At 33.5% G+C, this 14,389-nt stretch overlaps 1 protein-coding gene across 2 annotated transcripts; it reads left to right on the forward strand.

Annotated features, from left to right (window-relative positions):
- The first annotated feature begins 504 nt into the window (after positions 1-504).
- Positions 505-13,410, forward strand: LOC125657180 (uncharacterized). Of its 2 annotated transcripts, none has more exons than XM_048875723.2 (6): positions 505-586; positions 6,889-6,970; positions 9,863-10,000; positions 12,194-12,328; positions 12,593-12,710; positions 13,157-13,410. In XM_048875723.2, the coding sequence occupies exons 2-6, from the start codon at positions 6,907-6,909 to the stop codon at positions 13,389-13,391; spliced, it is 690 nt and encodes a 229-aa protein (XP_048731680.1). In that variant the 5' UTR covers positions 505-586; positions 6,889-6,906; the 3' UTR covers positions 13,392-13,410. The 2 variants fall into 2 exon arrangements, with proteins under 2 accessions (XP_048731680.1, XP_056001331.1); XM_056145356.1 differs by lacking the exon at positions 505-586 and adding an exon at positions 6,097-6,211 and having other exon boundaries at positions 6,884-6,970.
- The last annotated feature ends 979 nt before the right edge of the window (positions 13,411-14,389 follow it).

Here is a 14,389-nt window from a genome sequence, read left to right on the forward strand (position 1 = left end):
ATCTATCAATATATCATGAATCAAAAGGTGAAAATAGCGAACAGTGATCAACCCCATAATTCATATAATAAATGCAAAATTTAGAAAAGGACAAACACGGAACACTGAACAAGACAAATATGGGATTAGAAGTCTAAGATAAATAAGCATCCACTGTTGAATGGTCACACCCACCATGGGACCATGTAAACGGAGAAAGTCTTAGTGAAAATTAGTAGCATGTATATGTTCTAATTAACGAGGATTTGTTTCTTGTATTCATCGAGTCAACTATATCAAAACAATGGCACTTGGTCAAACGTCCAACGTGATTTTAGGTGTCCAATTGTCGAAATCTGTTGCAAATGAAACTGAATGTATCGATTTTCTAAAGGCCAGATTTGTCAATACAAGGTGTTAACTTTCAGGATTTCTGACATCCATTTCCTAGGACAGGTTCTAGGACTGAGGAATGTACACATTATATAACAAACAAGAAAAACATAGAGCATTCGCACAAAACTCCACATAACATCATTTGCATATTGATTATCATGTGAAATATAAAAGACGACATGAACATGACTTTGGAATTACCTGGAACACGGTAAGCTGGTTAAAAACTTTCAAAACTTCAATATGGCTAATTAACAAACGGTGTCAAAATGATTTTTCCCATTTGATTAGGCTTAGTTTTTTGCGTTGTTTAAGAAAAAAGCCGAATAATGAAAACAATCTCAGTAAATCAAAAACGAGTATTTGATCAAGATCACATATATGTATGCCTTTTGTTAATGAGGTCACAATTATTATTGACAATGTACACGTAATGTTTGGGGACAATGTTTTTTTGGCAGTTTCTGGGGATACCCATAGGCAGGAATTCTGCTCCTTTTATCACTTAGTCTCTTTTTGTATTCTAACGAAGCAGAATTTATCCAAACGTTTCTACATGAAAAGACGAACATATTTTTCTACGATCTTTAAATAACATTTATATACATCGGCGACAGTTTATCAGTTTATGAGATACCGAATAGTGGGTTTTTTGTCAGCGGGGTGATAAATTTGGTTTATTTTAGCGATTAGCCAGCTTTCCGCCAAACTTTAACTCGCCAAATATGCTCTCGATTGCGACTTCAGTATTTGCAAAAGAAATAATTCTTCCTTGTCCGCTAAAATTCATTCTTCTAAAATTAATAGCATACGTTTAAGCTAATAAATCGCCAAATTTTATACTTGCGGAAAAAGCCGCTCTACGGTATTGTCCATCTTCAACTTTCAATATTTATATAGCAATATCCCATTATTGCCGTTATGTGGTGTTGATGTATTTTGATTAGTTAGATCTACTAATGGAATAATATACCAGCATTTTAAAAATATTATCCAACATTGGCAACATTTAAATCCGCTTATCTTAGAATTTTTTACATTCGGGAAATTAAAACCATATAGATTTTTTTTTTTATATTATATTCAGTTTTATTTTTATTTATTTATTTTGTTTTATTTTCAGTTCCACTTTTTTGGCACGCTGTTTTTGGCTATATTTAGCTCTAAAACTTCATAGTTATTTCGGATTTCAAACATTTCGGTTGAGCATCACTGAAGAGACATTATTTGTCGAAATGCGCATCTGGTGCATCAAAATTGGTACCGTATAAGTTTTACATTATGACCCCTGGGTCGAGGCCTTTGCTGGTGGACTGCTAGTCCCCGAGGATCTCTACAGCCCAGTAGCTAAGTACTTCGTTACTAGCTTGAAAATATGGATGTATATTTAATTGCTGTTATAAAATTTAGAAATTCATTTCAAAATTAAGGATTATCTCCCTTATTTCGGATTTCAAACATTTCGGTTGAGCATCATTGAAGAGACAGTATTTGTCGAAATGCGCATCTGGTGCATCAAAATTGGTACCGTATAAGTTTTACATGTAAATAGCATGCACGTATATATACAACATACCTTCATATACTATTTCATATTGTATCTGTATAATACTGCTGTCTGTATATATGTTTTCAGGACCACAGTGTAAACTAGTTTTAAACTAATTGTGATATCCTGTTTAAACAAAGGACATTATTATTATTATTATTATTATTATTAGAACACGAGTTTGTTCTGTAAAAACTTAGTGTTTCAACCGAAGCAGGCTGCTAAATATAAGTTGATGCTAGAAGGATTGTAGCAACTACGCTTTGTCTAGATGTTGCTTTCTCTCTTTACATACTTTTGCCTATTGCATGTATGCATCATAACAATGATAAATGATTATGTTATACTTTTATATAAAAGACACGAATCTGATTGGTCAAGAAGCATTTGAAAAACATATCGCTACATAAATCATGAGTTTCAGGGTGATAGTACCTAGCAATGAGAAATATTACATGACAACGAGTGATATAAAAATCATCGCGCGTCAAATTTTTGCGCGTACAGTTCGCTGTAGATCGTTACTTACGTTAATTTACAAACCATCGCATTGTAGTGATTGATCAAATGTCAACAAACGTAAGTTTTCTGCTCGCGTTGTTTAAATACCGTTCAGCATAATGAAACAAATATTGCATGCAGTTGAGGGTAATATTGAAAATGTTCACCTCTCGAGAAACTTTGTCAATGGTTTTATGGCGGTGAAAGGTTTCAATGTTAGCCTCAACTACATGCAATAATTATATAATGCGACACGAGATGTTGCCTCCTCATAGGCACATGGCGGCCGTTTCACTAACCGACTGTAGATCATAAACGTACGATTACGCTTCGATCACTTTGACGCGCACGTATACGTGCATTTCGCGAAACCTGTCGTAGTAGTAGCATTCGTACAATTGCGATTTGCGTTTGACTTTCTAGAACTCTCTTTGCTATGGGGGTTGATTTAAAAATAATTATACTATGAAAAAAAAAACAACAATTCATTACTTCGTTATGGTTTTGAATATATGTTTATGGTCTTCAATAACCAATATTGTATGAAGCAAAATAATAGGAATTTTGAGACTGATCTCTAGTGATTGATTGAATGATTAATTATTATTTAACGTCCCTCTCGAGAATATTTCACTCATAGGGAGACGTCACCACCGCCGGTGAAGGGCTGCAAAATTTAGGCCTATGCTCGGCGCTTATGGCCATTGAGCAGGGAGGGATCTTTATCGTGCCACACCTGCTGTGACACGGGACTTCGGGTTTTACGGTCTCATCGGAAGGACCGCCCCATTTAGTTGCCTCTTACGACAAGCAAGGGGGTACTGAGGACCTATTCTAACCCGGATCCCTACGGGACCCGATCTCTAGTGTAACGTAAAGAAAATTCTTAGAATGTTGAAAAGACTGATATGATAGTTATTATTGACCTCCGTGTTTAATCCTAAATTTTAAGATATATGTATAAAATAATACAATCTAATTAAAATCAGATCTTTTTAATCGTTACTGTGTAATGGATAGATACGATCTGATTTTAATTAGAATGCAAATGATATAAACGATCTGCATTCAAAGAATTTCAAATATCATGTATTGATCTGCTCAAGCGTCAAGTTTCCGGACCATCAATAAGTAAATTATATTCAGTTATATAGTTATGAGATTGCTCACTGTTCGTTATATTCACCCTTTTATAGCAACATCCCTATATTTTTTTAACACCTGTTATAGCTATATTGACTACTGCGCCCCTCCCTTTTTGAAAGCAACAATTAATGATAGTAAAAATATGAGAGTGAAGCGATGAATTCATTGCCTTTATTGCTGTGTCATTCATGTAGGCAGACTGACAGTAGTTTCGCATATAAAAGGATGACTCTAAGTAATTTAGAATTCAGGATTGGACTGTACAAATGATACTATTCTTGTGCAAAAGCAGATAACAAATCATCGTGTTGGTGTTCTTCCTCCACAGTGTCAACACACTCATTCAGGTAAATACTACCACAAAATAATATCCAGCAGGACCAGTATTGCTCATTTACATGCATGTAGGAGCGCCTACGATAGCCCTAGATCACGTGTACATTTACAATCAATATTTGTCGTAAATCGGACAAAATGTCTTAAACACTATTCAGTTACAATGTATGCAGACGACACTTCACAGGCTGTGAGTGATACATCTGTTGATGTAATTGAATCAAAATTACAAGAGAACCTTAAGTTGGGTGCAGAATATATGTTATATATAAACTCAGTATAAATCTTCAAAAAATACAATGTATGCTTATTGGCACGTTTCAAAGGAATGTCGAATGTTAGATATAGATTGTAATGGTGTACAAATTGAATTTGTGATATAGATAATACGTTATCGTGGGATGCAGACGTGGAGTTTATTTCAAAGAAAATTGTAAGGAAACTTGCTGTACTTAAGACATTGAGTTATTTTATGCCACCAAATGCACTTATCAAGGTTTTTAATAGTATTGTTTTCCACATTTTACTTACTGCTGTACTGTCTGGTGTAACGTACAAAATCAACTATATTTAGAAAAAAAAACTGTCAAGCTGTAAAAGAGAGCAGCAAGAACACTTGTAGATATTCGAGATATCAGGACCTCTTCTGGCGTGTCACGTTCTTGTTTGAACTGGATGCCAATTAAGGATTTTTTATGTTTAGAAAGGTTGTCTTTCTGTTCAAAGTTTTAAATGATTAAATGTCAAATTACCTAAACGTGTTTAAATATACAAGAGATGTGAGTTGCCACCAAACCAGGTCGAATGATTATATGACTAATTTATTATATTTACCAAGAGCTAAAATTGAAAATGATAAACGTGCATACAGCTACTCTTCTGCATTCCTTTGTCTCAAAATGTTCGAAGCTCTTGTTCAGTTGGCATTTTTAAAGCCATGTAATTGATGGAATGTTTTCATAGAAGTAACACTTAAACATCGTGTTTTCCTCCTTTTGTTCAGGTGTTCCAAATGTAGTTGTGATATGGCACTGTGTGTGCGTGTGTCTTATGCTATTTTGTTCTTATTTCCTTTTATGTCATGCATTCATATTTAGGTAATAATTTTATCACTAATTAGATGTGTCTTATGCTATATTTTTCCCTTCTTCCTTTTATATCGTATTCATGTTTAGATATTAATTTTAGATGTTAATTTTACGTTTGTGTATATGTTTTAATGCAGGACCACAATGAAAACTAGCTATATGCTAATTTGTGTAATCCTGGATAAATAAATATCATTATTATCATTACTATTATTGTTATCGGAAGGCGTAGCTTGTAGTGAAAAGTCCGTACGTGCTACGCTCACATTTAAGGTTGATCGATCCTTATGTGACGTCATAAGTTTTTGCAAAATCTTTATTCAATTAAATTTTGCGCATAATATAAATACATCTTTGAAAGGAATCTTATTCACTGAAAAAAAAAATTAGTAAATTTTTGATACTGAAAAAAAGTTTTTAATTTCCCATAGATAATCAATTATTCATAATTTTAAAACTGTTGTCAAGAGCAATAACTCCTATGCTAGATTTTCCTCTACTGCATGTCTATGACACAATGATTTCTCTAATATCTACAATTTATTATACATCTATGAATTAGTAGCTTTCTTAAAATGTTGATATTTAAAGTTTATCTTTTCAACAAGTTTTTATGACCGTTCCTTACTCTGTTTAACGAAAATGTGTTATTTATTTTATGTTGACATATACTTCTGTTTTTTGTAAGTCTGGCATCTTTAAAAAGGTGGCAAAATACACATTTCCTTTGGTTATTGATTGCATTAAACTATACTGAATGGAAATCAATACAGTTTTTCCACTTTCAAACAATAATATTGATAAGTCACAGGATGATTGATCCACTTTAAGTCTACGTTTACGATATGCGATCGTTTAGTGAAACTGCTGCCTGTTTTCACATGTTGTGTGTCGAGGGGTCCATGTTTACCCAACCCTCTATTTTACAGTCCATGTAGGAACTATGGGATTGCTCGTTTTTCGCTGTCCTCTTCTTTTCATTATTGAGTCTAATGATAAGAGATTAGCATTGATATCTTATTCAAAATATTAACACGAAATATAGAGAAAACAGACAGTGATCAATCTCACAATTCCTATAAGGAATACAAAGTTGAAAGTTGGGTAAATACTTACCCTTGGGTATACCAGAGGTGGGAGCAGGTGCTTAGGAGAAGTAAGCATACCCTGACGACTGGTCACACCTGATCAACAAGGAATATGTCAACGGGAAACTTCAAGGGTTTTTTTTAAATTTCAACTTCAGGGTACTTGTGCATGGAATCAGAGTGGTATATAATAAATTGATCTTTTGGATGGATACGAATATTTCATTTTCCCTTTTTAAGAAGCATTTTTCTATGATATAAAAAGTTTACTTTTTAGCATGGGTTGTATAACTTCTTTTTACACACACACACACACACAAAATCATAATAGTGTATTAAAATAAACGCAATTAGTTTGATAATTGAATATTTTTGCACAAATCTCTATTTGGTATTGCTTATGGGAACTTTAAGATTTATCATTGTTCATTATGTTTACCTTTCATTCTTCTGAGAGTTATATACAAATTGCCACTAAATTTGTCTAACATGAATCATTATGCATTTAGATAAGAAATTCGTGAAAAAAGTTGACATACATCATCAGTCGAAGATGTAATGAAACATGAAATTCTAGTAGAAGCAAGTTCCAATATTTTATCATAGTCGAGATGTTTTATAGATACTAGCATTACACATAAACACATGTATACAACTGTTCTACATGCAAAATAGTATTAGCACTAAACTTTACGAATAAATTGGACTACGTCACGTAAAAAACCCGTATATTATATATTGTATATTTTTTCTTGTAAATCTGTGTACAAATGATAAATAAACTTCCAATATTTCCATGATCAAGGTTTGTCACTATCAGAAGATGAACGGTTTAACACCTGGACATTGGATTCTCCTCATCTGCTCCATTTCTGTCGTCTCAGGAGGTTTGATTTTTTTCAAGTGAATTGTCAAAATTTATCAAATGTTGAACTATGAAATATTCTAAATGAAATTCATCATTTCTCTCTGACAATGTAATTTTACATAACCCTTTAGTGGACCTATAATGGAGAGTTGTACTACAATTTAGCTTTTTGTACTTAATTTATATGCAGAATATTGATTAACCACAAGGTTATACTAAAGAATATGATATCAGCTTAAATACAATGCAACGAAATCGAAGTATTGTTCTATAGTTCTGCTTTTGTTCCCTAAATTTAACAACTGCATCGACAGTCCGATAGTACATGCACTGTTTTACCTTCCCTGGTCTATCTCGATGTCCCAAAGCAGTGATAAAAGATAAATATTTCCTTTCCAATACTGAGTGTTGAAGCTGTACAAGTCAATCTCAAATAATTTAAGCCTTAGAAATTGAAATATCAACAAAATAAGATTCAATCAGGAAACATATGTTAAAGATACAGTCTTAGCATTCAAATGATGTCAACAATTATACCAACACTACAAAATGTAAGTCATAACCAGCTTAGCTCCTATTCCCAGTTGTTTTATGTGCTAAGGCATACATAGCTATTCCTTTAACTATTGCCAAATGAAAGTAACTGTTACCCATTGCATGGGCATTATCTTAATCAAATTTGTTTATTTCAAATATGATAACATTTTGTACCTTACTATTCTCTATAATACCTGTACATAGTAAGAGTAGATTAAAAAACACGAGTGTGGTATTCTAAAAGTCAAATAAAATGTATGTCCGTTAAGAAAATACCTACTTATGAATATAAGCTTTTGGTATGTGTTAAGTAAACTTTTGAAAGGTGTTAGGTATTTGATCCTCGAAAGTGGATGTTTTCAATTAACTATTTAAACCCATCCAGATGCACATAACAACATCATCCAAAATATGCCATTTATGGCCTCTCCGTTTCGATAAAAAATAAATAAAAAACACACTTAAAAATGAATCAAAGACTATTTCTCAATCATAACATGAACCAAGCTATGAGAAAGCGTTCTAAGTTTTAAGAAAGCTCAATCCCTTTGTAAAACCAGTTACAATAAAATATGTTGAAACCCACCAAGTTACATTGCACAAGCGTTTCCTCACTTAAAATGTTTTGACCAGACATGTAAATGTCCAAACCAATTTTTTATCGTTTTTCGGGATAATCACATAATTTTGTAACGCGGGTATGTTAAGGCAGGTCATGCTTCATTTATGCACGTAAACTGCATAATTTCAAAAATCTGTCTTACACAGAGAGAGGGACCTACTAACTCTAAAAAACTATTTTGGTTGTTTACATGAGAACATTTTGTATCATAACAACATGACAAACATGCGTTTCCGTATGATGTCATTGCATGGCTGTTATAAATAGATCATGGGGGTACCTTAATAGAAAATGTAAAAGTAACACATTATCCCAAGATTTAAATATTGGTCTAACTGGCGATAATGACGGTAAAACATCCATAGTATATCAGAATTACTGATAGAATCCTACCACTTTCAATAAGAAATAATTATTGAACATTTAAACACGAAACCATCTAGCCCATGTATTACATTTTGCACTGATGGCTGATGCTATGTAGTTTTCTTTAAACGTTTCCTTAACAGACGATTATATCAGTAATTGCCGTGTACATTAGTTTATGACCTTTCAAACGGTGTATAAAAAGTCTCTAAAAGTATGCGGCCTAATGTGTTACTTTTGAAGTTTTATTTCAGTCTGTGACAGAGGAAAATCGGATCGACATGCTAAATGGAATGTTTTCTCCGTTAAACAAAATTGTCAAAGAAAGATATCAACATACCTTCTTAATATCAATAAATTATCAGCGTTTCACATATATATTCCATATGTCCCATGTCATATATTTCAAATACTCCACATTTTGTCGATATTTGCATGGCACATATAAACAAATTCCTTGCATGTGTCAACGTCACTCGATGTATAGTCATGACGTCATCAGTTTACTTTCTTATCGATCAGACAGAAATTACACAACAGCAGTGTAGCATTTCGAATTACGTTGGATCTTAGTAGCTGCATGGTTTATTTTATGCATAAATAAAACTTAAATAAAAAATAAAATCGGAATTACTTAGTGATATACTTATTTCAATTATGACGTCACATTGTTTCGCGGATTTTATCCCAGTAAAAATTTTCATAACCTGCCTTAACGTACCCGCGAAACTTGAATAATTTATTTTCGAATATCCATAGCTTTGATAAGTGATATCTGTCAAAACTCGCAATATACATGTTTTAGAAAACTGGCATTGCTTAAGACCATCTGATATGTTTCTCTCACAATGGGAAAGGTTATTAGAACAGATCAGATGGTTGTCATTTTTATGTTGATTGGCGTTGATAACCGTGATGTAGAGATAGGAATACGGTATCCTATGATAAATGTGACAATTTTATTCTTATACTTTCCACTTACAGCACATGGAAATTAGAATAGGAAACGACTCTCTATTAGCCATCTTATAATCGTATACTAGCATTATTAGTATTATATCATTGGTCGATTACTACAAGTATGTGATATTATAGATTTTCAATTCAAATTCCATATATCATTTTATCTTGATTGAATATAGCATCATCTGCACATTCTTGCGACAACATCACTTGCGATGATCGAGCGAGCAGTGTATGTCCACCCAAAAACCAACTAACGTCAAAATTGAGTAATATCTCAGACTGAATTCCAAGTTTGCGAATTTATCATTTTCGAGAACTCTAGGGCAGATCTCTTTCGTTTTTTCTTCTTCATATTTTGTGTAATGCTTTTTTTATATATAACTTGAAATCTTCTGAATAAGAAACATCTCATTTTTTCAGTGAAATGGCCAAGGGGTACCTATACTTTGGTTAAACCGAAGGCCGGGTGTCCATCGGGGTGGCTGGAGGGATGGCGATACCAGGACAATGAAGATGGTGATAACAAAAACCAAATAGAACACGGACATCACTTCTTTGGTAAACGGTCATAGAACATCTAAATGAAAGCCTTGATACAGACATCCAAAGTAAATGTACATTGTGTATTCATGAGTGTGTACAAGAATGTTTTTTTTTTCTTAAAATTTTACAACAAGCACGCGCTATATATTTCTAAATAGATCAAAAATGCATTATCAAGGTATAAAGCAATAAACAAACAAAACTGTCAGCAAAGTTAGTATGGATCTAAAACCCTTGGTGACTGTTGACGTTTTTATGATTAAATAAAAAAGTCACTGCAAAAGTACTTTGCATAAGATTAAATTCTGGTACATCACCTACTGCTAGTACTATCTCAATATTTCCAATGGGACCAATACAAACAATACAATTCAAACATGTTACAAATCTATGAATTATTTTTGAATTTGTATTGTTACATGAATTCCATTAAACGGCTCAGAGAGAAACTATCAACGTTCAACTGTGCCCAACTTGATTTGTTCAGGTGATGCCGCGAGCAGGAAAAGAAAATATATTCATCTTAGTACCAATACTTTGGAACACAATAATAATATCACAGCATTTTGTAACCACTCGTCAAATAGATTTCTAATGTAAACTCACCAAGCCTCGTGAGCCTTTAAGAAGTGCATGTAACATGCAAAAATGATAAGTAAAGATAACGAACAGTGATTAATTTTATAACTTCTTTGAAGAATACAGATTAAAAAGTTGGGCAAACACCTCTGGATATACCAGAGGAATATTAAAGTAGAATGTTAACTTATGCAGGTCACGTAGAAATCAAATATCAAATTCTTAGTTCAAGAAGTGTTACTAATAATAAGACGTCCCATTCAATCTGATTAAAATTATAATATAAAAAGCTATAATATAAAATATATAATGTAAAATTCCTGGAACGTTCTACATTCCCACTTGAACGGTGAACACACGGTGAACGAATGATGAACGCACGGAGAACAAACGGTGAACACACGCAGAGCGAACTTCTAGCTCATTGGTTCTTGAGAAGATTTTTAAAGATTTTCCCTATATATATCTATGTAAAACTTTGATCTCCTATTGTGGTCCAAACCTATCTCTGTGGGACATGATTTGAAAAAAAAACTTGAATCAGCTCTTTGTCAGAAAGCTTTCATGTACTGTACATCTCAGCTTTTCTGGCTCAGTGGTTCTTGAGGAAAAGATTTTCCCTACATATTTGTATGTAAATTTTGATCCCCTATTGGGACCCCATCCAACACCCAGGGACCATAATTTGAAGAACATTTAATTTGCACTATGTTAGGAAACTTTCATGTAAATCTCAGTTTTTCAGGCCCAGTGGCTCTTGGGAAAATTTTTAAAGACTGTTCCTATGTATTTGTTTGAAAAACTTTGATCCCCTATTGTAGCTCCTTCCAGCCTGCGGATACCATGATTTTAACAAACTTAAATTTGCACTATGTAAGAAAGCTTTCGTGTAATTTTTAGCTTTTCTGGTCCAGTGGTTCCTGGGAAGAAGATTTTTAAATGACCCCATCCCATTCTTTTGCATTTTTGTGATTATATGGTATCCCCCCTTTGGAAGGGACATGGCCCTTCATTTGAACAAACATGAAAGCCCAAGGATGCTTTTGGCTAAGTTTGGTTGAAATTGACCCGGTGGTTCTGGAGAAGAAGTCAAAAATGTTGAACGTTTACAGACGGACGGACAGACAGACAGGCAGACAGACGACGGACAACAGGCGATCGGAAAACCCCCAGGTGAGTTAAAATTCATTTATTGGATTTTTTAATCCTGGTGAGTGATCTGCAATTTTTCTTGAATTTTCATAGTTGATAATTCTGACATCTGTATTTTATGAATTAAATTTATGACATAGAAATTTTACTTTTATTCTTAAGCACCCGTTCCATTTTTCATGTTTGTCTTACTATAAAGATAAATATTTTCACTCTGGTATTCGGAATGACAATGAACTGTGAATGCACGATGGACGATTTGTGAACGGTGAATGCATGGTGAACGAATTTTGAACGGAGATCTGTAAACTAGAGCGTACGGTGAACGCACGGAGAGCGCATGGAAAATCTTAATGTAGAACGTTTCGGGGGACTACAGGTCACTACATTACAAGTACAATACAATTTTGGATGTACCTTTACTTTGGTGGTGCATATTGCATACTTGTTACGTCTAAAATCAATCTGTTCAACCAGGTATAAGTGGGACCAATCCCAGGAATCTGAAATTATCTTACTGCACCAAGGATCCCAATGATTTTAATGACGAGGGTTTTTGGCCTAGTGGGAACTACTGTATTCTGAAACATGGGAATACTTGTCCTCCTGGAGGTAATTGAGCATTATACATTTATTACTATTGTTTTTGTATCTTACCTCTTCGGTCAATAGCAAATGCTTTCTGTAAACGGTGAGAAAATTCTTATCCTTTCCCAATGGTAAGAATAATTGTTTTCCTTATTATTTACTTGATATATAACCAACTGATAACCTCCGGTATTATTCATTCTTCATCATGAAAGTGTACCACTAACTACACCATGTGTAAGTGAATTAATGCTATATTTCTACGCAATACCCGGTATGTAATTCAAGCTTTCCGAAGTGGAAGCGTTCATTGGGATGATGAAGACTCTAGAAATAAAAACAGTCAAGGAGGAGAATTACCGAGTGGAGATTTTGGTAGAAATACAAGAATTGACTACTGTTGCAGGTACCTCTTATTATCTATGGAAGACAAGATACAATGTTACCATATTTATGATTTCCTTGTAAACACCGACACAACAGCAGTTGAAATAAATGTTGAATTTGTCCACGGTCAAAAAGAGGTTTTCCGAAATGTTTACCTCTATCCACAGGATTATTGGCCAATTGATTTTGATATAAGGGATATTCTTTTAAGAGTCCCATTGTTTAATTTCCATCAAATAGACGCCCAAAAAATATCGATTAATGTGTTTATCCCTGCAATAACGGTAACCCGAAGATTAAAATATTTACGAACAATCCATACTTAATCCTATAAAAACAAAATTGAGAATAGGAAAATCACTTATCTCTGAGCACACCGCTGTTAGTATCAGGTGTCTAGAAGGACGTTCAAGGTCTAATGAAGTAGCTGATAATTTGTTTAGATTGCATTTCGTTGAATTTCAGAAATGACGGCTCCTACTCAACAGAAATACGACTTCCAAAGAGTAAGCCGTTTTATCTTTTGAGATATACCAGTTACTGCCAACGTGTTGAGGGAATGTACATGAGAGAAGAAACCGTTTATACCGATGATGAGGATCACGACAACAAGAATAGCGTGTCTGGAAGTCACCCATATGGACCGGCTAACGGACAAAGGAACTACAAGCTGTTCTATTGTTACTACTCGTCGCTGTAATAAAGCGCTGTTTTATGACGGTATTGGTATTACATCAGAATTAAGTTAGAAGTCAAGCATGATTTTAGGGAAAAGTACCAACTATGTTTACTGTAAACACAAACAATTATTAATATATTTCCGTTTTTATTGAGAATAATACAGAGCTAGTCATCTAGACTTGAATCTTTCTTGAATTTAATATTAGTGCGGTTTTTTAATGCATAAAAATCAGCATTTGCGATAAGCTAACTTTAAATGAAAGTGTTGAAAATCAACTTACAAACCTTTTTAAATCTTCAAAATTTCACCTTAACATATTCTTGATTTGGAAACTAATATGAAGCAAGTTTGAATTTTAAAAAGTTCGTGTGTAATTTTACACATTGTATTACATAGTGAGGCTAATTAGGATACTCAAACCATGCCGGGACATTTAAAAAGTCCATGTGTACAAGGTAATTTTACACAATGGATTACACAGTGATGATATTTAGGATACGCTGTACCTAAACCATGACGGGAAGTAAAAATAAGGACGTTGCTATTGAAACCAAAATCTCAAGTAATGACAAAGTCAAAATTAAATCTGACTATTCATGTCAAAGTTTCAAGTAAAAGTTTGGTGAAACATAACTGGTAGTTATTTATACCAATACTTCAAGAAATAATAAAATAAATCTAATATGTAATTGCTTTTACCGATGCTTCAAGAAACATAATTTTTTTTCAAAAACATAGTCTCGAGAAAGGTTGACCTTGACCTCCAGTCGATAAGTCGGTTAATTCGGTTTTTTGAAAGTATCCAATGAGGATCTCCTCAGCTGCTGAACGTTCATATTGAATACACTACACCAAATTACACGTGTAATCGATTTCACCAGATGTACAGCAGTGTAGAAAAATCAATCACGTCCACAATCAACACAATTTTGCAATAATTTAATCGTAACTATCCTATATGTATACATGTCATTCATACTGGAAAATTAAAAACGTTTGCTTTTCCAAATGACGCT

This window comes from Ostrea edulis, chromosome 7 (assembly GCF_947568905.1).
Source record: "Ostrea edulis chromosome 7, xbOstEdul1.1, whole genome shotgun sequence".
In the NCBI taxonomy this organism is placed as follows: domain Eukaryota; kingdom Metazoa; phylum Mollusca; class Bivalvia; order Ostreida; family Ostreidae; genus Ostrea; species Ostrea edulis.

Excerpts from the sequence above, each read along its gene's own strand:
- LOC125657180 (XM_056145356.1), top strand. Across the intron at positions 6,971-9,862 it reads CATTTCTGTCGTCTCAGGAG|TGAAATGGCCAAGGGGTACC; the intron begins GTTTGATTTTTT and ends TCATTTTTTCAG. Across the intron at positions 12,329-12,592 it reads GAATACTTGTCCTCCTGGAG|CTTTCCGAAGTGGAAGCGTT; the intron begins GTAATTGAGCAT and ends ATGTAATTCAAG.